Source organism: Genypterus blacodes, unplaced genomic scaffold, assembly GCF_046128005.1.
Source record: "Genypterus blacodes isolate CSIRO-AG114 ecotype Tasmania unplaced genomic scaffold, CSIRO-AGI_Gbla_v1 ptg000058l_1, whole genome shotgun sequence".
Taxonomy (NCBI): Eukaryota; Metazoa; Chordata; class Actinopteri; order Ophidiiformes; family Ophidiidae; genus Genypterus; species Genypterus blacodes.
The window spans coordinates 573,193-596,904 of NW_027466870.1; the positions used below are offsets into that span (position 1 = coordinate 573,193).

Genomic DNA, 23,712 nt, shown 5'->3' on the forward strand with positions numbered 1-23,712 from the left:
ATTGTACATATAATAGGAATTCAATAATGAAATTGATTTGTTTCTTCAGTCCCTGATTAAAATGTACACACACACACACACACACACACACACACACACACACACACACACACAAAGAGAAGAGAGAGAGAGAGAGAGTGAGAGGGAGAGAGAGAGAGAGAGAGAGAGAGAGAAAAAGAGAGAGAAAAAGAGAGAGAGAGAGTGAGACCTTTACAGAAGAGGGTGAGCTATTGTTAGTCACTTAGTAGCTTCATTCCTTGGCAGCCACACATCGTTCCTATGATACTTCTGTATGCTCCCTGTGTGAGCGTGTGTGTGTGTGCGTGCATGCCTGTGTGTTGATTCCTCTACTCATTTAGTTCACCATAATCTTTTGGGATTCCTGTTCTCTCAGATTTTTCTCTCAGATTCACACGGTCCCTCTGCTCGTCTGTGTGTTTTCCCTTTCACGTGGCTCTCTTTCCTCTCGTTGCAGTGGATCAGTAAATTGTTGTTTGGTTTTCTTATATCGATTTAGTAGTGAGTTCCATTTACATTCCTCAATCAGATGAAAGGTGTCACTGTTGTGTGTTTATTATTCAGTGAGCAGCCGAGTGCTTCTTCACACTGATGCTTGCTCTAGATTCCTCATCAAGGAATCCTTTTGCCTCCAAGGAGGCTGGTGTGTGTGTGTGTGCGCGTGTGTGTGTGTATGTGGAAATTTGAGGGAGGGGGCTTCACCCTGGTTGACTGAATCACAACTGTCTGAGCCAATCAGCTGGCAAGCACCATGCCTCCTGCTTCTTAATTGGCTGGTCCTTCCACTGAGCGCAGCTGATACACAGAGCCAGCCGGGTTTATCAGAGGAAGAGCCGGGGCCAGGGTGGGAGAGAAACAGGGAGAGACACACACACAGAGAGAAAGACACACAGAGAGAGAACCAGAGAGACAGACAGAGAGAGAGGAAGAGCAACAGAAGCAGGATTCTAGAGAGTGGAGCAGCGAGTCATTACCTTGTAGGGTCTGAGCCAATCAAGCGCCAAGCTCTCCATGAGATAGAGGGAGAAAAAGCCCATTTAGATTCTCAGTCTACTCCAGGCAGAGAGGTAGACGCTGTGTGTTTATTCAATCAGACTCAGAGAGGGGGAGTGAAAGTGTTTTCTTTGGAGTGCCACGGCTCATCTTCTCTCACATTTGTCGAGTCGTGCCCGGTGAAAACAGATGGACAAGATGAACTACAGCTCAGCGGAGACGGAGGCAGAAACCATTGAACCACTGCGTTATCTCAGGTAGGCACCTGTCCCGGCAATATTCCACTGTACTCCGTTGTTATTCTGTTTCTTCCTTTCTCTGCTCCATCCTCATGTTTTCACGACCGTGCCCATTCACCAGACTGCATTCAATTTGGTCTTCTAGTAAGAGTGACAGAGAGAGGTAGAGAGGAGGCAGAGGAGGCTGGGAGAGGAGAGATGGAGACGGCACCTTCAGATCTCAGGTCTCGCTGCAGGTGTGAGGATGAAACGTAGTGAACCGGGAAAGCTGACTTCACTAATTCGTCTCGCTGTCTGGTGACACCTGAGAGAGTGAGAAAGAGAGAAGGCTGAAAAAGACAAAGCCAGTGAGCGACCAGGACCAGGAATGCACATTTAAATGCCATTACTGATGTTAATGATGATGAGGAGGAAGATGGGGGATGAGGATGATCTCTCCGTAGAGGTGCCACTGTTTGTCACTTAGAAATTCCAAGTCTCTCCTCCACTCTTTTCCTCTCTAGTGAAGCCATAAATTGAATTCCCAAAGGTGTTTTCATTTGGCTTCATAGGGCCCAACATCAGCACACCGAGCCTCATCCGATTCAGAATCTTGTCGACGAGATGATTAATCAGTTTGGCATCCAATTACAGGGGAGAGGAAGAGAGAATTTGAGTTAGAGAAATCAGGAGACAGGTAAGGTGAAGTGGGTGTTGAATTAAGTGGTGACCGGCGTGTTACCCTGTCACCGACACACCCATACACCCATACACACACGGATTCGTCCTAATTTGGGTCGTCATTAGATTCAGTGTGTGTCAGGATCCACGTCGACATAATTCAGCGACGCATAATCATGCAGTGCCAGTGACACCCAGAGCAGAGGAGCCACAATAAGAGCACGTCCAACAGAAAATGAGCAGAAACAACCGTCACTAAAAGAGCAGCAGGGATGAGAATGAAAACAAACGGAGGTTCATTTAGTTTGGACCTGTGTGTATTATTGTGTTTTTATTTTTTAATGCCAACATTGTGACCTGGTTTATGAGGGTCAATGTGGCTAATTTGAGGCGGATCAGGCTGTGGATGTTGAAGCCAGGGAACCCAGAGTCGCTGTCACTCGCCCTGCTGTTTTGGATGCAAATTACTGTTTCTAACCTGAATATGAATCTATATGTGACAGACGGGTTCTCTCTATTTCTCCAAGGCAAATACGGCTACCGTCAGACACTTTAATCCTTTTTGAATCATCCTTTAAGGCGTCAGAATTCCACATATTTTGCATTCTGGGTGCGTCTGTAATTCCTTTTTACATCCACACGTGCTTCCTCTCTGCTGTACCTCATCACCCTCCCTCTGCACTCAGTTATGCTCGCTGATTTACAAGCTCTCATTTCCTGATACTAATCTATTGTCTCCATGTTATTACCGTGCCAATCAGAATATGCACCTATCTATTAAAATCCCCCCCAAGGTACCTTTTAACTCCTCTGTGTAAAGTGTATAATTATGCTTTTTGAATCGACGGCGTTTACATTCCTTGCTGCGCCCGCTCCACATTGAGTCACCGAGCCGGCAGATTAACTATCACCCAAGAGGCGTCACTCCGGTCTTCAGACTCTCTGATCTCCACAGCTTGATTGGGCTGGTTGGCAGTCAATTAAGGCACCCAGCTACTACACACACACACACACACGCACGCTCACACACACACATTACAGCAGGGATACCAGATCGTACAGCTGCTATCATCTCCCAGGCTCTAGCTGTATGTGAATCATTATGGGGCCTTTATTTAGATGACTTATGCATTTTTTATTTATCATCCTGCAGTTCATCGTTCATTCCTACTTTACATATTTATTCATGTTTTTATGTTAATCAGTGTATCCGAGCTGCTGTGCATCTCTCATAATTGGTTAGAGCAAAAGCTTAGTGAGGAAAAATATGGAAATGTGGATAAAGACGTGTCCGGCGCAATAAACTCTGTGTTTTAACCAAAGCAAATGTGTTTACAGAGGATAATAAAGTCCTGAGGCAGCTTAGAATTGTTGAAATACTCGATAAAATTGTATAGAAATTGTTCTTGGACATAGAAATTGTAAGTAAGGCTTTTACCAGGAGGAAGCAGAGTCGTATTTGTATAATGCATAAGATTCTCAACGGGCATCCATCCTGCCGTCTCACTTTGATAGAGGCTGAGACTGCAGAACTTCAAATTCATTCAGTGCACCACTCACCTACATTAGGGTCCATCCAGAGTCACAGATTGAACTTTTTTTGCAAACCGCACACACACACACACACACACACACACACACACACACACACACACACACACACACACACACACACAGAGAGTGTAAACATCACCTAGGGCCAGAGGGGCTTGTGGCTCAGCAGACTTTCAGTGCAGCAGATCTCTAAAGTGCACTTATGCTCCTCTCAGCCCTGGTGATCCTGCTGAGTGCTGTGATGAAGGGATCAGAACTTTTATTATCAAGCTTCAACCGTTGGCTTTGATGATCCCTACTTGGTCGTGCATGGATGCGTCTTCCAATTTCATGTCGGGTTAGCGTGCAGTCTGTATCAAACGTATTCTGGATGGCTTCTGGATGGAGGAGATCAATGGCAGATTAGTGAGCTTAGCTGCAGAAAAAAACTTGGAAACGCCAGCCAATATACTGTATACTGTTGTTTCTGATGGAACAGTGCGCTTCTTATGAATGACGAGTGTGTGTTTAGATGATGTGAATAATTATACACAATACACAAGTCCTTTTTCTGTTTCCCATGTTGCCTAATTCCTGCTATAGCTCAAATATTTACACAAATGACCAATAATAGCATACAGGAAATGCAGCCTCTTCGTGTTTCTCAGAGAAATTTTTCTGCAGGCTAAAACTGCTTTAGAAGCCTTTTTATGGTTTGATAATTGTGGAATTGCAGCGAAATCTGTTAGAGATTTGTGGTATCTCTGGAGCTCATGTCTCAGAGGCAGCAGAGGCATTCCAGTTGAGTAAATATAGCATTTGAGTCTTCACAAGCATTGAAGTCACTTTGCTTTGAAATCTGAACAGAAGTACACAGAGAGATAAATTACTACTCAGCGGTTAACAGCAGAACATTTACACTAGTTCCTTTCATCCAGACCTTCTTAAAACTTTAAACAGAATCCAGTGAAAGTGTGTTTCCCTGCAGCTTGGTTTATACTTGGCAGCAGAACAAAACACAACAAACCACTTAAGTCAGCTTGATGCCTCGGCAGATAACAGCTGAGTGTTGACAGTGTTTCTGAGCCGCTGCTGATCACTGTTATCACTGTTTTTTTCACAGCGAACACACACACACACACACACACACACACACACACACACACACACACACACACACACGCACACACACATTCCGGCCTCTCTGCTCTCTGTGCTGTTTGCATGTTCTCCGGGTGTTTGTGAGGTTCTCCTCTGGGAGCTCTGATCTCCTCTAACATCAAAAACATACACACATGCTGCGCCTGCTTTTGGATCTGGAGGCTTTTCCAGCAATCCAGCCATTTTCAAATGCTTATCTAGGTCTATAGGCTCAGAAATGTAGCCTGTGTCTGTTCCTCTTCTTATAGATTCGCTCTGTCGCTCCACCAGCAGGAACCCCAAGACAACGTGCGGCACATTTTTGGAGCTGGTACACTTCAGGCAGACGCTGGGTGTTGCTCTTTCTTCACTCTCTCTATCTGTCATGTTGTATATCTTCAGATTAGAGGAAAACATTAGCAAAAGCTCCTCGACACAAAACTAACCTTGACTTTAAACATTGTGAGTGACTGGACGCACACTGCTGACTGTAATCTGCCAGCACAACACGTCAGGTTTGTTTAAATCACTCCAGCTGCAGATGGTCACCTCAGGCTGACACCACTCCTCTTCTGTATCCTTCTCATATTGACCTGTCTAACACTTGGTGACTGCCCTTCCTCCTTGGTCCCTCCTCTAAGCCTCATTTGGCGCCGGGGCCACCAGCTGCACCACAATATGCTGGACCGGCTTATTAAGTTAGGCCAGTCTAACGTTGTGAATGTGGGACTTCTGTCTGCCTCCTGTCTCCTTGTTCATTAGCAGTCCTGCCCTCTTGTCTTTCTCCTCTTGTCTCTACGGATTTCCCTTCATGTGTGTCCTCCCGTGGCAGCCAACCGTAGGACCAATTGTAACGTCTTTGATCTGCCTCTACTCTTCCACCTTCCCGGCAACCGGTTCAGACGGCTGGCAGCTCCAATTGTCTATTTATAGTTTACATTATAATGATGAGGGCAGCGGGGTGAAGAGGCAGAGAGACAGAGACATGATTTGTGACCGGGCATTGTTTTTTTTCCAGCCGGCATTAAAGTCAAATTAGCCGCAAAGGGTTCTCCATTTACCGTGTTTGTTAGAGGAGGAGCTTGAGAGAGAGAGCGGCACTTGGCTGAGGCGAGGCGGCGGGGGGATACAATTGAATTATGGGATCTAAAAATGAGGATGCTGCCACTGATCCTTGGATTGTGTGAGTGTGAAAGTGTTAGATAACACAATCCAACATATGAACACACACACACCAACCAGTGCATCTTCGCGAACACGTTTCTGTTGCTATGGTGTGACGGTTTGATTACGGCACTTTTATACCTCAAGCTCACCCCACTTCTCTAGTAAAGTGTAAGACATGAACCGTTTTGCAGGGAAGAGGAGCTGTGCCGGTAAAGGATGATAGGAAATAGGAAAATGGTGACCTCTGCCTCTCTCACTCTCTCTCTCCCTCCCTCTCTCTCTTTCTCACTCTCACTCACACACACTAATTGAATGAATCACCACACATATCACATCCACCAGCTCTGTGTCCTTCTCCGTGCGGTGGTCCGTGTGTGCTCTTTGTTTTCCGGCCTGTGTGTCTGGGGACTTTCTGCCACCTCCCGTCACCGGTAATGAAAAAAAACAAAACGCAAGAGTTGCCGTTTATGAAAAGCTAAGCCGGGAGTGTGTCTCCCTCATTACGACTACACTGTGAGTCATTTTGGGTTTTTTTCATGAGATCTCAAAGGACATCTTGGGGGAAGACGTCTGTCCCTGTCTACAGAATGTCACAGTTGCGATGGTCCATTTTTAGACCCTTCTCTGTTAGACGAGGACACAGTGAAGCAGGTACAGATCTGCTGCAGAATGGACATCTAAGAAAGCTTGTTAGTAGATTATTATGACTGAGGCGATGTTCTGACAAGCTGTCATTTAAAATAAGCACTGACAGTGCAGGGTGTGTATGTGTGTGTATGTGTGTGTGTACGTGTGTACGTGGAGGCAAAGAAAAGGAAATGAGAAGAAAAGATGGTACAATGGGCATAAAGGGACACATCTGAATGAGCTTTACATTGAACCAGATAGATGGAGCAAGAAAAAAAGACTGTGTGTGCGCGCCATGTGTGTGTGTGTCACTGTATTATGTGTACAGGGGCAATTATTGTTGTTATTGTTGGTAATGGTAGTAGTATTATACTGAGAACTGTAAGTGGGCTTAGAGTGCAGCTTCTAGCAGCTTGTTGAATGCGACTGAGATGACCTTCAGAAAAATCCCTCTCCTCTTCCTCCTCCTCCTCTTCTCCGACCTTCTTTTTCTCCTCCTCTTCCTCCTCGTCTTGCTCCGATTGTGAGCTCCTCCCCTCCGCTGCACTCATCCCTTTTCTCTCTGAAAAACTCCGATCTGTCATCCGGCCACAGCTCCTCTTTTAATCACACAGAGTGGAGGTGGTTACAGAGCAGCGATGCTCTGTGGACTCCCTCCTCCTCCTCCTCTTCCGTCCTTTGTGGCGTCTTCAACCAGCAGCAGAACATTCGCGCATCATTATTTTTTGCTGCTTTCCTGCTCCAACAGTAATTGAGACAGAATTGTTCTATATGGAGCCCAAGAAAAGCCTCAGCGGGAGGTAAGATCAGACATTTGGTTGAACTAGAACTGAACCAACACAGGAGAAGTGGAAGAATGAGAATGTGGAGCATTCAAACAGATTCCATACACTGAAAACAATCATAAAGCTGTCACTTGCCCTACATTGACAGGCAAAAACAACAAAACTATCAGAGGAGTCATTGTGATGAATCAAGCGTACGTCGTGAACGCCCACACACTCCTGTAATCAGAGCCACGCTGGAGTTTGCTCTCCATCTATTTCAACACAGAGATGGCCGAGACGCATCTGCTTGCAACATAGTGAGACTCCCCGACGTGTAGCTTGTTTTTTAAGAGGAATAAAGTGACCCAAGTCCTCAAACTCCACCAAAATATACTCATGGTGCGAATCCTGATTAGAAATGTTGACAGTTTGCTCTTTCACGCATTAATTTGTGATTTATTGTTCAGCTAACAAAATCATCCTTGCTGTCTAAACCCTGGAGCCGTGCTCAGTGCTGTACATCTATCATGACCTCTGCTCTTCTTTGCATTATTGATTTGATTGAAGTGTGAGCTGGTGCGCAATATTGATTATTTTAATTCTATCGGCTTTTTACTAAACCCCTGACTAAGCTGTGGCGCCACACACACACGCACACACACACACACACACACACACACACACACACACACACACACACACACACACACACACACACACACACACACACACACACACACACACACGGCACAGCATCTGTTTTACTTTTTAATAATAAACCAATCAGGTGTATCTGCCCAGGAAAAACTGACTGAAGAGGAAGTCTGGAAGATTTATGTGTTTTCAAAAAAAGTAATTTGTTCTTGGATTCAACAAACTGTGTCAAACATTCAGCTTGACAAATTAAAGATGAACAGATAGATAGATAGATAGATAGATAGATAGATAGATAGATAGATAGATAGATAGATAGATAGATAGATAGATAGATACATACATAGATTGAACAGACACGGGACTCGTTTCTTGACATAGCCTCTCCTACCTTTCAGTGGTGACCTCTGCCGGCTGACAGGTTCAAGGACTTTCTGAGAAATGTGTCCAGAAAGTACGAGTTCTCATGGTGACACAATGGGATCAACGCCCATTAGTTTCTCACCATATGTCTCCTCCACTGGAGAAATAAATATGGGGGTTACACTGTGAAACATACGTCCACCAACATACATGGATAATAGAGAGGGAGAGAGGGAGAGGGGGAGAGAGAGAGAGAGGGAGAGAGAGGAGGGTGGAGGAGAATAAGAGGTAACATAAATGATGAACACCTGCTACCTTAGCACTCACTTTTCCGCCATCTATCATCACCTGTCACTCATATCCGTTTTGCCATGTGGGTTGCCATAGCAACAGCGGCAGGGATGTTGATGCCGACTGAATGATGTTGATCTATTTCTCAAAGGTTATTGCCGGGGAGCCACCGTTCGTTTTGATCTAAATGTGTACATTTATTGATCACATTACATCATACTTGTGTGTGAAGTCCGGAGTGTTTGTGGTAAAAATTGTACATTTTGGGCTGAAGCATTATGTAAATAAGATTGAACTGGCAGGGAGCGGCAGATGGCGAAGGCAGGCAGGAAGCATGTGGCGGAGTTGTCATTAATTATATATAAATCCTGGTATTCCATCTACGTTCATCCTTGTGTGTGTGTGTGTGTGTGTGTGTGTTTGTACGGTGCAGAGGATGTGTTTATATATATGTTTATGTATGATCGCCTCTGTACAGGCTGCTGGTGACATGTTTTCACAGTTTCCAGTAATTGGACCATTAAGTCGCTGTGAGTCCTAAAGCTACGTGACCCAAATCCAATTTCCCCCCTGCATGTGACACACACACACACACACACACACACACACACACACACACACACACACCAGAACACACTTTTTATGATGAGTTTGAACTCGAGCTATGTTCACACTACAGGCATGACTGAAACTCCTCATTTGCACAAACAAAGACTGGCATTATATTGTAAACACAACAGCATTGTGCAATCTACTATTTGTGTCCTGTGCTGTGCGTTTTGCTGTGCATTGTGCCTAGCAACCGCTGGTGGCCAAAGGCTCCCTGTGGCTGATCTATTTTGAGCCCTATTCCAGCAGCTATAATGAAATGATCAGAGCAGATGCAGGGGCATTTTTTGCCTCCAGGACACATTGATAGACAGTTGCTAAGGGCAGATTCCCCAGTGGCCGGTGAGGCAGCAGGCAATAGTGACACTGAGAGACACCGCTGAAGGGAAGACAACAACCACCTGGCAATCAGCTGAAAGTTTATGGACAGAAAGTCAATCAGATCCTGAGAAAGAAGATGAGGAGGAGGAGGAAGGGAATTAAGTGAAAGAAAGAGACTGGGAGAGTGACAGGAGCAGCCATTATGGATGTAAATCTCTGAGGCCCTGTTGGAAAGTGGAAGTGTTTTATGAGCTTGCTTAGTTTTATTCGCTCTCCCACAGTAAAATCTTTTGAATAGAGATTTCTCTCAAATCTTGGCAGCTCTTGACGTAAAATATCAAACTGTAATCATGAACGATCTGTAACAGTTAGTCTGAGAGACAAATGATGAGTTCTATAGTCAGTGCCACAGGCTGTTTGTCAGGAGAGCTTCTCTGCTGCAGAGCCACTCTGTCACCGATGATAGACTTTTCACAGCATCAGATAGGAAGGAAGAGGGTGTGATGAAGGACAACAAAGGTTATAAGCACAGACATCAGGCTAGAGCCGGCCAGCGAGGATCTCCGTTACGGTTGTGTGTAAGTGGAGGAGCAACAGGCGCCAACTGTGCTCATAGAGCGACAATTCAGATGTGTAACTTGCACTCCTAAGTAAACACAACGCGAGGCCAAGAACCTTCACAGCTATTGACAGAAAACCTAACTTGGCTTGTTCTGCCTGTGGACACGTATCAGCATCCAAAGAATCAGGAGAGCAATTATACATAGCCACAAACACTCCAAACTCAAGGGACACAAGGGCAAGACGGCTGCACTCAGGCCCCTCTGACACACACAACCTGAACAGCCTGACAGTTACCAAGATACCAAACCATGTGACTAGCGGCGATGTGGAGGATGAGCAACTTTACCTGCAGCAAAGTTTCTCTCTGTAGGATCAAGCACGAAACACAAACCTAAGACAAGGTTCGCTCACCGTTCACATCCTCCTGCTTCTATATGCGGAAAAAGAAAATGAGCTGAACGTCTCAGGAATGATTAGGAATGATTATAGGTTTGTTGGTTTAGCGTCCATTCAAGCACCCTGGATGTTGGCTAAGATGCGAGGAGGCCCCTCTTGTGCGATCACGACCCACCCGCCTCCAGCACAGAGCATCTGACATCTATTTGCAGGCGTGTAAATTGTTGTCTGTTGTTGTCCACTGTCGTCGGTCTAATTTTATAGTGGGTGTGAAGGATTCTAAATCAAAACACCCCAAGGCCATTTTTCATACTTTCCCTGACAAAAGCACGCTGTCCTCTCTGCTCCTGGAACCATGGAGACGGCTTGTCTAGCAGCCCTGGACTAATGGCTGACCCTCTCTGTCTCTCTCTCAACGAAGTAAGGAAGGAAGGAGGGAAGGAAGGAAGGAAACAGCCTGAGTTTGAAGGAAGAGAGGAGGATGACCCAGAAAAGCCTCTAAACTTGATTATGTCCAGCCGATTGAAATGACTGATTGACTCCCCTCAGCGACTCGGTGATGCAGCAGTTCTAACTCGCCGCCGGTCATCCTGAGACCATTAGCTTCAGTCTGACCGCTGCTGTTCACACATAGCTCCAAATTCACACACTCCAACACATTAATATATAGATTTTCACACACTTCTATATTGACTCACAATCATGCAGGCTAATCAGTCCATCCAGGCTAATCAATAACCTGCAGATATTGGCTATGCTGCTCATTTAGTGCTTATTCTTTACCTTTTTTAACCTCCAAATACCTCTTTTCTGTGCATTTGCTTCTTTTGGGGCATTGGCCCATATGTTGTGTTTGCAATCCAGCTGGTTTGAGATCAAGAGCAGTTTAATGTTGACTCATATTTTTCCGTTTCATTGCAGCGTGTTTGAGTGAACAAGCAAAACACTCCACCAATCCCAAACATGTTGGCATGCTTCTTATCTACTAACACACATTTTTTTGTGTGTTTTACCGCGGCTGCAGGATGAAGCCAGAAATGATTTTGATGCATTGATGATGAATTCAACACAATCTGTTTGAGTCCTTGTCCAGATTTTGCTCTGGTTTGGGAGATCTCATGAATTTGGACCCACGCACGCACGCACACACACACACACGCACACACACACACACACACACACACACACACACACACACACACACAGACACACACACACACACACACACACACACACACACACACACACATGATGAGGTACCATATGAGCCAGAGATGAAAGTAACACTAGGTTCATGAAGTGAAAACAATTAAAGTTTAATTTCCCTCCATGCACAGACTCAAGGTCGATGTAATAAAATGAGACAAACAGGAGTAGGATTTAATAATGGAGACGGGCTGTTCGGTCATGGAGACATTTATTAAAAATACAGCTGTTATTGCCCCTCCTGTGTGTGTGTCTCTGAAGGTGGACCACACACTGATACTGTGCGGTGGTCACTGAGCTCTCACAAAATATGAGCGTACGTACAATATTCATTGTTTCGCTGGAATAATGTTGCAAGCAAAGCAGTAATTTTGACGCCAGCCAGACAAGTAACTGCTCCAAAATACTCATTATGCTATAAGCTGTGCAATCACTTATTAGTCCTCAGCCTCACTCCTGCAGACAGCTGTTGTTTTCCTTCTATTCATTTACTCTCCTCCCTTTCCTTTCCTCGTATTCTCAGTTATGTCACTGCGCTGCACTCAGAGTTCGATCACACTCAACTTTGACCTTTCAAGTGTGCGACCAACCAGAGAATAGTAATGCAACAACTATGACATAAGCAGAAGAGACCGGAGAACAGCCTTACTAACCTTAATAGCATCTGATCTTGTACAGTTTTAGAGAATGGATATGGAATGGGGAATGTATTCTGCAAAATTTCATGGATAACGGTAGAAAACGCTTTTGGTAAAATGATAAAAGGTGCAGTGCAGCGCTGTTTACTGTCAGAGGCACTAACAACGCCATTTATAACAAGCGGCGCTGCTGTCACGGGCACAGTGTGAACCCCGGCTGCTCCGGGTTTGATACAGTGTGTTATTCTCCTCCAGATAGGCGTGCAGCTGAGGACTCTGGAGGTTTAGCCTGAGCAGGACAGCTTTGAGACGCGGTGGACAGTTACTTCAGTCGCTAGGATCGCTGCTTTTGTGTACTGGCACACAAACAGCTGCGAAATAATCGAAAACCAATGAAAGAAAGCATTTCAGGCTATGAGGGGAGGAAGGTGGGTGAAGGATGAAGAACGTGCGGCACGTGTGCACGCTTACACGTGGAAGTCCCAGAATGAAACCTGATCATTGTCATGCACACACACCCTGCCTGGCACTGCAGCTTGTGTGACATTCAGTGCTGTTCTTATGTATCAGAAATGTCAAGAATGTGTTAAAAGCCCGAGGTTACTGCTGCACACATGGACCTTTAATAGACTGAACTCATCTCCCAGTGCACAGGACGCCGACGGCAACAGGCGCCTGCAGAAGGTTGGAACAGAAGTGTAGAAGTGAATATGTATGTTTAACATCTGGAGCCTGCAACGTGTTGTTTTAGTGTGAGTGTGTGTGTGTGTGTGTGTCCGTGAAGTAACGCGTCAACATATCGCTCGTTGAAATAAAGGCCTGACACTGTGAAGAGTTTCCTTCCGGTGTGATTCACTCACAGCGTACTCGCCATCATCGTCTCAACTGCAGCTTCTTCTCTCCTCGTCTTCTTCACCAAGGTTAACGTTAACAAGCGAGTGTTATGTTCTCATTAAGAGGCGACTCTCTGGAGTATTCTGGTCTATCTCGCCTTATCTTTCTCTCTCTCTCTCTCTCTCTCTCTCTCTCTCTCTCTCTCTCTCTCTCTCTCTCTCGCCTTAACCTTGTTTTTTTATCTCTCTTATCATCATTGTTTTTAAATTAAGTGTCTCTGAAGAATATTCTTGCCGTCATCTCTGCCACCAGTCCTGCTTGTTTGTGCAGCTCACCCTGCCTACTTCCACACGAGCATCTCACACACACACACACACACATACTCGCAAGCACGCACGCACACACACACACAAGTAGCTGTGAAAGGTCGGCCTAATGCCAGTTTAGGAGCGATGGATCTCTGCTGCCTCTCATGGAGCCCCCCCCCCCCCCTACTGTTGTGCTCATCAATTATATATTGTGTATTGTGTGTGTCTGTGTGTGTGGATGGATGCTATGTGTGGTGAATCATTTGTGCCAGATATCAAACCGCTCTGGGTGTAAAGGCTTTTGGCCACAGATGAGATGAGATGGGCTGGTGGGTGGAGGAGACAGTGGTACGTTCATTTGCTGTGTGTGTGTTTCATGTGTAATTCCCTCTCTGATCCGGTTGGCCTTTCCTCACACAAACACACACACACACCTCTCTGCGGCTCAGGAGAGATGTTACACCCCGGCACTGAGCTGGAAGGTCCTCAAGCATGTTTCTCTCGGCAGGTTTACCTCTGGATCCTTTCATCTGGCTCGCTACCAAACAAGTCATAAAGCAGGCGAGGCAGCGGAGGAGATAAATCCTCTTTATTAACGGGAACCCCCGGGGCGTGATGGAGAGAGAGGCAGGAGGAAAGGTGGGACTGATGTACCCTGCAGCTTGTTGGCGGTGACGGCGATGCGTTTAGGAGCTACTGTAAAAAAAAAAGAAAGACATAAACTGGTGTTTCTATGGGTTCTGGACAATTTGTTTGATGTGTGTTTGGTCTAAAATCTTATTTGCCGGAAAATGTTTCCCATCATAGAGCACTTCATCTTAACAAATGTATCATAGCTCTCACTTTTCATATGAGAAGAGTCCGTGTGCCTTCATTTCATTTGATTGATGATAATGACACAATTTCACGACCAGAGTGTTTATAAATCCTTTTATCGCCAAGATGTTTTACTCTTCTGCTGTCGTGACCTGAAAACAAAATAAATCTCAAGACAGAAGAGAAGAAAAGTTTGCTTGTTTGCAGAAGATTACTTGACCCGAAGTCAGCAAAGCGTAACTACATCCTGCAGTCTGGAGCATTTTGTAGTGATGGAGATTCAATTGTTGCCTCTGACTGAACTATTTACTAAATATATTTGTAGAAACGAGGCCCCATTTCATTTCACTTTTCGATTTTTGTCTCAGACTTGAAAATCCAATGAATACCAAATACATGGACTAAGAGGAGAAAGCATTTGGGAAATCTGCAGTTTTGTGAGCGTTTGACATCGGTTATTATCCGATGTTTGGCACATTGTGTTTGTGACTGCATGCACACTTTTGTTTTGACCACATTGCCGTCTAAGAATATACATAAATGGGAAAATGTGTTTTGCAGACATTTAAAGGTGCAAAGCTGCAGATGATTACGCCTTTGTCTGCTTTAAGACATCAACATTTGAATACCCTGTTTGTTGAGGAAAACCCTATTGGCTTCAGAACTTCATTTTCTATTTTCCTCCTTCCAACACACTTTTATTTCTCGTGTCTTAGCCACCAGTGTGTTGCGCCGTGCCCAGTAACTAACCAGCCGTGTCATCTGGAGCCAAATGGATGCGGGAGCTGCAAACGGAGCCTCGGGGGAGCACAGACGGCACAGAGACGCAGCACACACAGCATGGGATTCACTTCGCATTGTGTTCAGTGATTCTATCAATCCCCCAGTGGTCATTAACCACATGGATCAGTGATGTCACCGATCACTGACACTGAAACAACAGCGTCTCGTGCAGACGCCAAAGCGCTGTGCTGTAAGCTTGTAGCCTGGGAGTAGAGGAACTATTTATTTAGTGCCATGCAGCACATTGAAGGGGGTTTTTGGCATGAAGGTTGTTCTCTTTATGGCAACGTTTTATTAGCCTGACTTGTGCCATTGTGTCCCTGTAGTGCCATTGGCAGTGGTTGTAATTATGCCTGAGGTGCTGTGTCACTTCCCCACTAGCCTGCTGCCCCCCCGCCCCCCTCCCTCCCCTCTGCTCTGTCTCCTCCTCCCTCCTCCATGCCTTCACTTACTTCTTTTCAAGTGAATATTTTCGTCTTGTTTGTTGTTGCTACAGAGCCACAGCCATTTTCTTTCAACACACTCCTACAGAACCTCAAATAAGGCAGTGGGGGTGGACAACATGAATCAAGTGACCAGGAAGGCGATCAGGGACCTCTGCAGGGGAAGAAGGAACACACAGTTGAACCATCTCCCGTTATTCCATCACTATGGCGATAGTTAGAAGTGCTCCAACCGAAGCCAGGAAATGCATTTTTTTTGCCGTAACAATGAGGCCGTAGCAACTGATACTGTTGCTATGTATTTTCTGCCTTCTACATGCTGAATCGGTGGACTACAGTCTGGATATAGATAGAACTGCATGTTTACGTGGACCTGGCTGCTATCACGTCACCTTGTCACCTCTCTGCTGCTGCTGGAGCTGATTAGCAAGTTTGTTGTTGGTGGTGAGAGCTCAGGTTGAAAAGTTGCACCATTTTGGTGCACATTTAACGAGTTGGTTACGCAATAAAGTGTCCCCCTCTCCCGTTGTGGAGAGATGCTCAGAGTCAGTCCATCCTTCCTGGAGGTTTGACACTATGGACATTGTTTTAAGTGGCTCACCTGAATGATAATGTTGCAGTAATACAGGGATGTTTCACCGTGGCAACAGTACAAATTCAAGGCTACTCGATAATTTCATCAAGCAACCCTGATTATCTTAACACAACAAGTTTTCATTCGTTTGTTCCAGTAGAGTGGCCTTGATTGATTCAGGGGCTAAAATCAATTTCAGACGAAACGAAAACGCGAAGAGTCAGATTCAGCTGTGGTCAAGAATGCACCTCGTTGTAATGATCCTCACCCGATACGTACAAAAACAAACCTTGAAATTGTGTGAACGTTGCAAGTCTCACACACAAGCAGAGAAACAGTGGCAGCCAAATCTCTCTCTAACCATGAGCTTCTCCTCCTGAACTGCAGGGCCCCTAATGTATCGTTGCTATTAAGCTTCAGGTTAACCAGTAACACACACGGGTCATCGGTCCGATCTAGGCTCCAGGCCACGTATATTGCGTTAGATATTCTGGTCTGCCTTCAGCACCTTGGCGGGCAGACGAGACCCAGCCTGGGTGGAAATGGATGCGATGTGACAAGATGTAATTTGTGGCGCGGAATGCCTCTGACCTGGAGCGAAGGGCACCGGGCTTAAAGAAGAACAACCAGAGAAAGGTTATAATTGGATATTCTGCATAACTCAGTCAAATGATTAAAGATCACCGAAGGGGCATGAGATAATGTAACACACACACACGCACACACAGAAAGAGAGAGAGAGAGTCTACACATGGATAAGAGCCCTCATGTGTTGCAAACATATTTGACACAAAGGGGCAATACATGAGTTCAAAAGAGAAAGGATTGAGAGAACACACAGACACACACACCTACACACAAACACACACAGAGCTCGGTAACACCTGTGGCCTGAGTTAAATGTGATCCCGTAGGTCCACCATTTCTTGGTCCACATGTGCGTGAGTGTTCAGGATGAGATGGATGATGAGAGCGAGAGCCGGAGCCGCTGATTGGGATTAACTAAAGAATGTCCGTCTCACTGCGGCGGATATGAGGAACATGAGCAGACGGCTAAACTGATTAAGCCTGATTTGAAAAAGAACTATGTAACTGTGACTCTCTCTCTCTCTCTCTCTCTCTCTCTCTCTCTCTCTCTCTCTCTCTCTCTCTCACACACACACGCACACACACACAACATGCATTCTAAATTATTGCCAAAGGAGACATGAAACGACGTGAATCATGTCATCCTGATTTGATAAGAATGGAGCAGCATGAAGAGGCTCACGCTGGGCAGTTGGAATGGGAGCAGATGGAGACACGAGGCGAGTCCCTATGTGCCAGCTGAGGCTGTTTATGAGAGACTCCAAGCGCCTCAGCACCTGAGCCTCCTGCCCATCAACACATTTCGCATCACACATGCATGCATGAATGTACACACACACACACACACACACACACACACACACACACACACACACACACACCAACCTTCACATTTGCCCAATGGCACAAGATGAGGGGATTAGTCGCAATGCAATCAGCCAAAAAGTGACCTCAGCTGAACTGTGCCTGTCGTTCTCCACTTTTTAAGGCCAACCACTTAGGGAACAGCTGTACTGTAAGCCACAAAATGATGGAGGCGAAGTGTGGAGCAAGTAACATATAAAAAACATAGAAAGATCTGAGCTAAGAAGTGTTTGCACGGTGAAACGCCAGCACTCAGTTGCAGTAAGAAGCAGGACATTTGCGTAACAATCAGCTCACTGCTTGCATACACACAACTCTGCCACGCTGGAGAAGCAGAGCATTGATGCCAAACACAGACCGACACGGCCAATCGAGATGCACCGTTAGCTTTGGATGGTAGCTATGCAACCGTGTCTGAAAGTTACTCATTTAGCTGAACGCGAACTCACAATGAGACCAGCAGAGAGAGAGACTCCACTTCCATAAGACTCTTTGAGAGGCACTTAAGAGAAGAAACGCTGAGCCCCGCTGACAGCCTGTTAGACATTTGCTGTGTATGATTAATTAATTAGTGAGTGCTGTTATTAATAGCCTAGCATAGTTGACTTAAGTCAGCGCTGTGTCTTAACCACTCTCTCAGCTCTCCCAGCACACTGATGCCCCGACACAATTCAAACAGCGTCTACAAAGCTTCAAAGTTTGTCGCTACAAGCCAACATTTCCTGACTGAAAAGCAATTTAGTTTAAAGTTTAAACAGCTGCTGTGTAGCTCTGCTGCATGTTTGGCTCTGCTGACATTGTTTACACCTCTTGCACCTCGTAGAGGCAACAGGACTATTTTCCCAGCAGCGGCAGCAGCAGCTTGTTAAATAAATCATAAATTCATTTCAAGTTAATGCGCTCTGTGACATTATTTACATGTTTGGTAGCTGTATAATAAATAGGGTCATGTATTATCAGCAGGTGATTTATTATTCTACTGTTAAGAATCACCACCTGACAATACAATTATACTTTAATCAATCTAATCAAAATGATAATGACTTAACGTATAGAAGGTGTTAATGTTTCCTAGGTGCCTTGGGACCACATTAGTCATTTTTACACACACATACACACATATACGCACATACACACACACACACACACACACACACACACACACACACACACACTCCGCCCACGTTGTGGACGTGCATACATGAATATGCATTCATGCCCATCACCCAAACTGCCTGTATACCCAGACAGCCGCGGCAAAAAATAGAAACTCATACATATTCGCACCTTCACACTCACACACACTCACACACATTGGTGTCACTTTACCTTGTGGAATTTCTTCATGCAGTGACCTGATTCGTTTTTTTTTTTTTGCTTGCTTGCTTTGAATATTTGCATTCTTTATTCTTGGGGGACAGAAACAGTGAAGCCTGTGTGATGTTCTTCGTTTGTTGTTAAGCATTCCAATTGATGTTTGTCAAACTGTCCAAATTCATTCTCCTGGTTTAGATATACTCTGTTCTCTAAACCCAAACCAATTTCCATTTAGTCTATCCCAAATATTCTCTCTCTCTATCTCTCTCTCTCTCTCTCTCTCTTGTCCTCCTTTCATCTCACATTGCTTCCCTCCTCTTCACTGAATGCCGTCCTGATATGACACCAGACACCTGGAGCAACGCCATGATAATCTGGTTATCACGGCACGGTTGTCAATAGAATGAGCCGAGGCAGTAATGTTGATAGAACTTGACTGCTGAAGCAGGTAGAACCACAGTGTCGACATCATTAAGCCGCCTCATCTCCTCTCTAATTGACCTTCAGCCATCACATGCTATTGCCCTGAATTATGACCGAAACCTTTCACCTGGAAAAGAAACTGAAGGGATTATTCATCTCACTTTTACCTTTCTTTTCCATTCCTCAGGTTATGTTTTCCCTCATTTCTTCCCTCAGGTCCTCCACCTGTGTGTTCAGTGATTTAAAATTCAAGATCAATTCAGCCGGAGTGACTCACCGTCTACATATTTGCTCTCGTTCTCTCTCTTTCGCCAGCGCTGTCACCCCCGCATCTGTCACCGCTCTGCTTCGGCCGAGTGTGAACCTTTGCCCGTGGAGGTGGAGGGAGGAGAGAGAGAGAGGGAGAGAGAGAGAGAGAGAGAGAGAGAGAGAGAGAGAGAGAGAGATGAAGATAGATGAAGAGACATGGAGAGAGACAGAATGGAGGAAAAGTAGAAGAAGTTGGAAGTGATTAATTGAGGTGAATGAGATCAGAGGCATTAGAGATCAGTGGGCGGAGCCAAATCCGTAGTGAGTTATAGTGAGAGAGAGAAGATGACAAACACCAAAGACGAGTGTTCCCGCTGTTCAGGTTTGTTTTCTTCCATCATTGTTTCATCTTTATTATCTCTTTCTAATTGACCTCCTTTTATTACTCCTATTTTATTTAGACAGATTTCTTTCTATAACTTTGTGGCTGAGTAATATCTTTTCACCGGTGTGGATTGGAGTCGTAAATTTGCTGCCATAAGACTGAACTTGGCTTCACTTGGGCTGTTGTGACAGAGAAAGGCCTGATCCCCAAACAAGAGATTAAAAGTGAAAGCATTCGAAAGTATGTGATGAATCAGCGTTTCAGTTTCACTCAACTGTCGCACACAATAAGGTTGCTGGGCGGAGATATTTGAAATGGTTTTGACTGTGTGACAGCAGGATTTAGAGTGTATCAGCAGGGAGAAAGAGAGAGAAAATAGTGATTCATGCTTGTTAGATTTAGATGAGAGTGCGTTAGATCTTGACTTTGATTTATTTGTCATTGATTTATGTTATTGGAGATTTGAGAAGCTGTGATTTCAGCTCTGATACGTCTTCTGTCTCTCTCATTTCTGGCTGATTAAAGTCTCGTCCCTCTCTAAAGTAACGACCCAGTTCTACTTCTGTGAATTTCCAGCAATCCACTGCTCCTGCAAATTTAACGCCCTTCACTGTCTGTGCACCAGATAATTTGTTTTCTTCTTCTCCAGAACAATGGATACTTATATCTGCAGTTGTAGCAGTGACAGAAGCTTTTGATAAACCATATAAAGGCTGAATCATCCCAGAGTTCTATTAGCTGTGATAGACAGCAGCAAAATAGACATTAATTTGTATGGAAATGTCACAGACAATGACTTCCCTTGAGGGAAATGTGCTATTTGATGTGGTACTTTGTGCGCAAAAAGGGCCTGAAGTAGCCTTAACAGCTGTCAAGTGCTTCACAGGGAGCAACAAATACAGGGAGATAAAACCGATGAAGAGGCCTGAAGGAGACAGGAACAGAGAGATGGGCTGAGGACCTAATAAGCGCTCATTTTTCCTTCCCTGTGTCCCCTTCAAGGCAGGGGTCGGACTAATTACTGGCTGCTCTGTTCAATAGCGGAATAGTCCTCGTCAAACACATAGGCTTCTATTTTTGGGGTTAGGTCTGCTTAATTACGCGACAGTAAATTTAGATCTGTCAGGATTGGGGCGAAGGTTTAGAGAAGAGATGTGGTGCAACAAAGGCTGAAGTAGAGTTTGTCGTCTTATGTGGCAAAAACACAAAGAGTGAGCATGTGTTTATTAGTAATTAGTGAATTTTGTATTGCGGGATGTACAGGCAACTCGGCTCTCTGCTGTGAAACCACCAACCGAGTGTAAATTTGGTGTTGGAGAAGATGTTGAGTGCGGCCATTTAATGTTTCGCTTTCAGTTATTTTGGTCACAGTTGTTATCTGAACAGCTGATCGGGCTGGAAAGGTGGAGAGATGGAGAGGGAGGGGGCGGACGGAGAGGCTATTTCAGTCTGCTCATGTTTGAAAAGGACAAACTTGTTCTATTCAAACCTTAATCTCTGTAAAATATTCATATCTCTACAAGATATACCAATGCTTTATTATCCCCAGTGTGTGTGTAAACTGTAAATTATGTTTATAATTGTATTTTTTTTTATGTTTTCCTGTTTGGCATTGTGGGAAACATTCAACACCTCTGGGTGCAGTCTGAGCTCCTTTCACCCATACAGCTCTGTGAAGTGTGTGTGTGTGTTTGTGTGCGCAGTGTTATTACACATTTCTTCATACTGTGTGCTAATCAGTAAGTACTGCAAAATTAATACCCCTGCATTAATAGTTTATGCGTCGTCTTGGCAAGAGTTGGAGATTCATTTTGTGACAAACAACAGCAGATGTGATGGTGCTTTCACTTACTGTGGTGCAAACGCAACCTGTGTGAACTCAGCAGAATGTTTACAGTGTTTCAGTTTAGAAAACACTGCAAGTACACCTGAGTGTTCGTCACAAATTCAGAGAGATAATTGTGCATCTGTGGACGAAGTTAATTGTATTTAATGTGTGATGTGATGTGTGATGGTACATAAGGTGACTTTGGAACATAAGTAACATTGCAGAGGTCGTATTAATTGTCCTTGTCAAGACAAAACTGCAGCGTTTTGTATTCTTTCTCAATGCAGCGATTCTAGCTGACTTTGTTCCTTTTTTAATTATAGCTTACACATATATTATATATGATCTTTCCTGTGAACTTTTACTGTTGCACATTCTGATCTCCCAGCAGGGAAAATTAAAGTTTTTTTGTAAACCTTATCTCCTGTGTGAGGTAAACAGACTCATTAAGCATATTGTGATCACAGTGCTGCAGTGAAGGTGGCTCTGTGGGAGCACGTCACACACAGAGGGAGCAAATCAGCTCGCGCTCTCCAGGGGAAAAGTGCTGCTGAGCTGCAGCTGCAACAGAAACCAACACTTGTTAGGCCTCATTTTCTCTGACTTGTGACTGTGATTTCACAAACAGCACACAAACACGTCATTGTTTCTTCTTTAATCATCCGCTTTCCTTTGGTTAAGCTCTCTGGAGGCTCGTATTGATTTAGAAATGTTAAAGTCTTGACTCAATACTTACAGTTTGCGATACTGTGAAACTTCAGGCAGCAGATTTCAGCTGGGGAATGTGTTGAGCACTATAAGAGCTCGTACCAGGAAGGACAAACAGTACCTGTGCATCACTGCTCCATACACATGAGTCCAGTGCTGGGCTGCTGCCTGAGGGCCAAATAGTTGTATAACAGGATGTGGAAGATCTTTTACAGGAAGGAGTCAGCACGCAACCAGAGCAATAGCCAACTCCTACTTGCTGTATAAATGTGCTCACACACACGCAATATAGAAATTCCCCCTATCTCAGACTCGCTGATGTCACTTTGTCACATTTGTAAGACCAGCAGGTCCTGGAGGTCCTGTTGACACTCAGGCTCTTTGCTGTGGAAATGAGTGCACAGTATGAAGTGCCAAAGCAGCATCTGTCTGTGCTATGTGTTACTCTCTTGTGGTAGGACCACCGTCCTAATACACACAGCTGTTCAGCCGTGCAAACCCCACAACTACAATCAATAGTAACTGCCTGTTCAACTGAGCAGTTATTATTACTGAGAAAGCACACAGCATGGAGTCTTCATCCATCCACAATAGAACCACGTGTTAAAGATTTACATCATCCCTGCGTAGAATCAATACATCTTAATGGAAGCTATAAGAAGCTGCACTGTTGCTGCTGGGTGCAAAACTGTAAGCAAACCCTGTGGACCGAGCTGAACTTTCTAAAGATCAACTTGTCAGAGAGAATCAGGAAATGTCCCTGAGGTGAGCCATGGGTGACAGCTGCTGCTGCTCCACTGCTACAGGTAAAGGCCAGGAGCCCCATGGGGGAACACACACCGACGTGATGCCACATACAGTATATATATATATATATGCAGATGTACAAGTACACACACACACACACACACACGCACGCACGCACGCACGCACGCACGCACGCACGCACGCACGCGCACACGCACGCACGCGCACGCACGCACGCACGCACGCACACACACACACACAGTTATTGATCATTCAAACTACTAATCAATAGTGTAAATGCGTATGCGTAAATGCGTGTGTGTGTGTTAGTGTGTGTAATGATTTGTAATTTCTTAATAAATGGGTCGAGCTGAATCAATTAAACATTTGTGTGTGTGAGGTACACACTGGAGGCAGCCATGCAAATGAAATCCAGAGTATTGATTTCTGTTTATCAATCTCTCTCTCTCTCTCTGTTTTCTTCAATCTAAAATTCTTTAAAGTATATTTATTATTTCATCATCCAATTTGTTTCTCACTGAGCTGCATTACTGAGAACAGCCACCAGGGGTCTGTAGAGTAATATGGATGTAGTGTATGAAACTGAAGCAGAGGTAAAGAGAGGGAAAGAAAGTCTGTGATTGTCATCGGCTCCTTCC

At 44.8% G+C, this 23,712-nt stretch overlaps 1 protein-coding gene across 1 annotated transcript in view; it reads left to right on the top strand.

The window, feature by feature from the left end:
• The first annotated feature begins 850 nt into the window (after window positions 1-850).
• Window positions 851-23,712, top strand: part of yjefn3 (YjeF N-terminal domain containing 3) — a 35,039-nt gene continuing 12,177 nt past the window's right edge. The window contains exon 1 of the mRNA XM_076153147.1: window positions 851-1,268. Coding sequence (XP_076009262.1) covers window positions 1,201-1,268 — 68 coding nt within the window. The 5' untranslated portion in view covers window positions 851-1,200. The remainder of the gene's footprint in view (window positions 1,269-23,712) is intronic.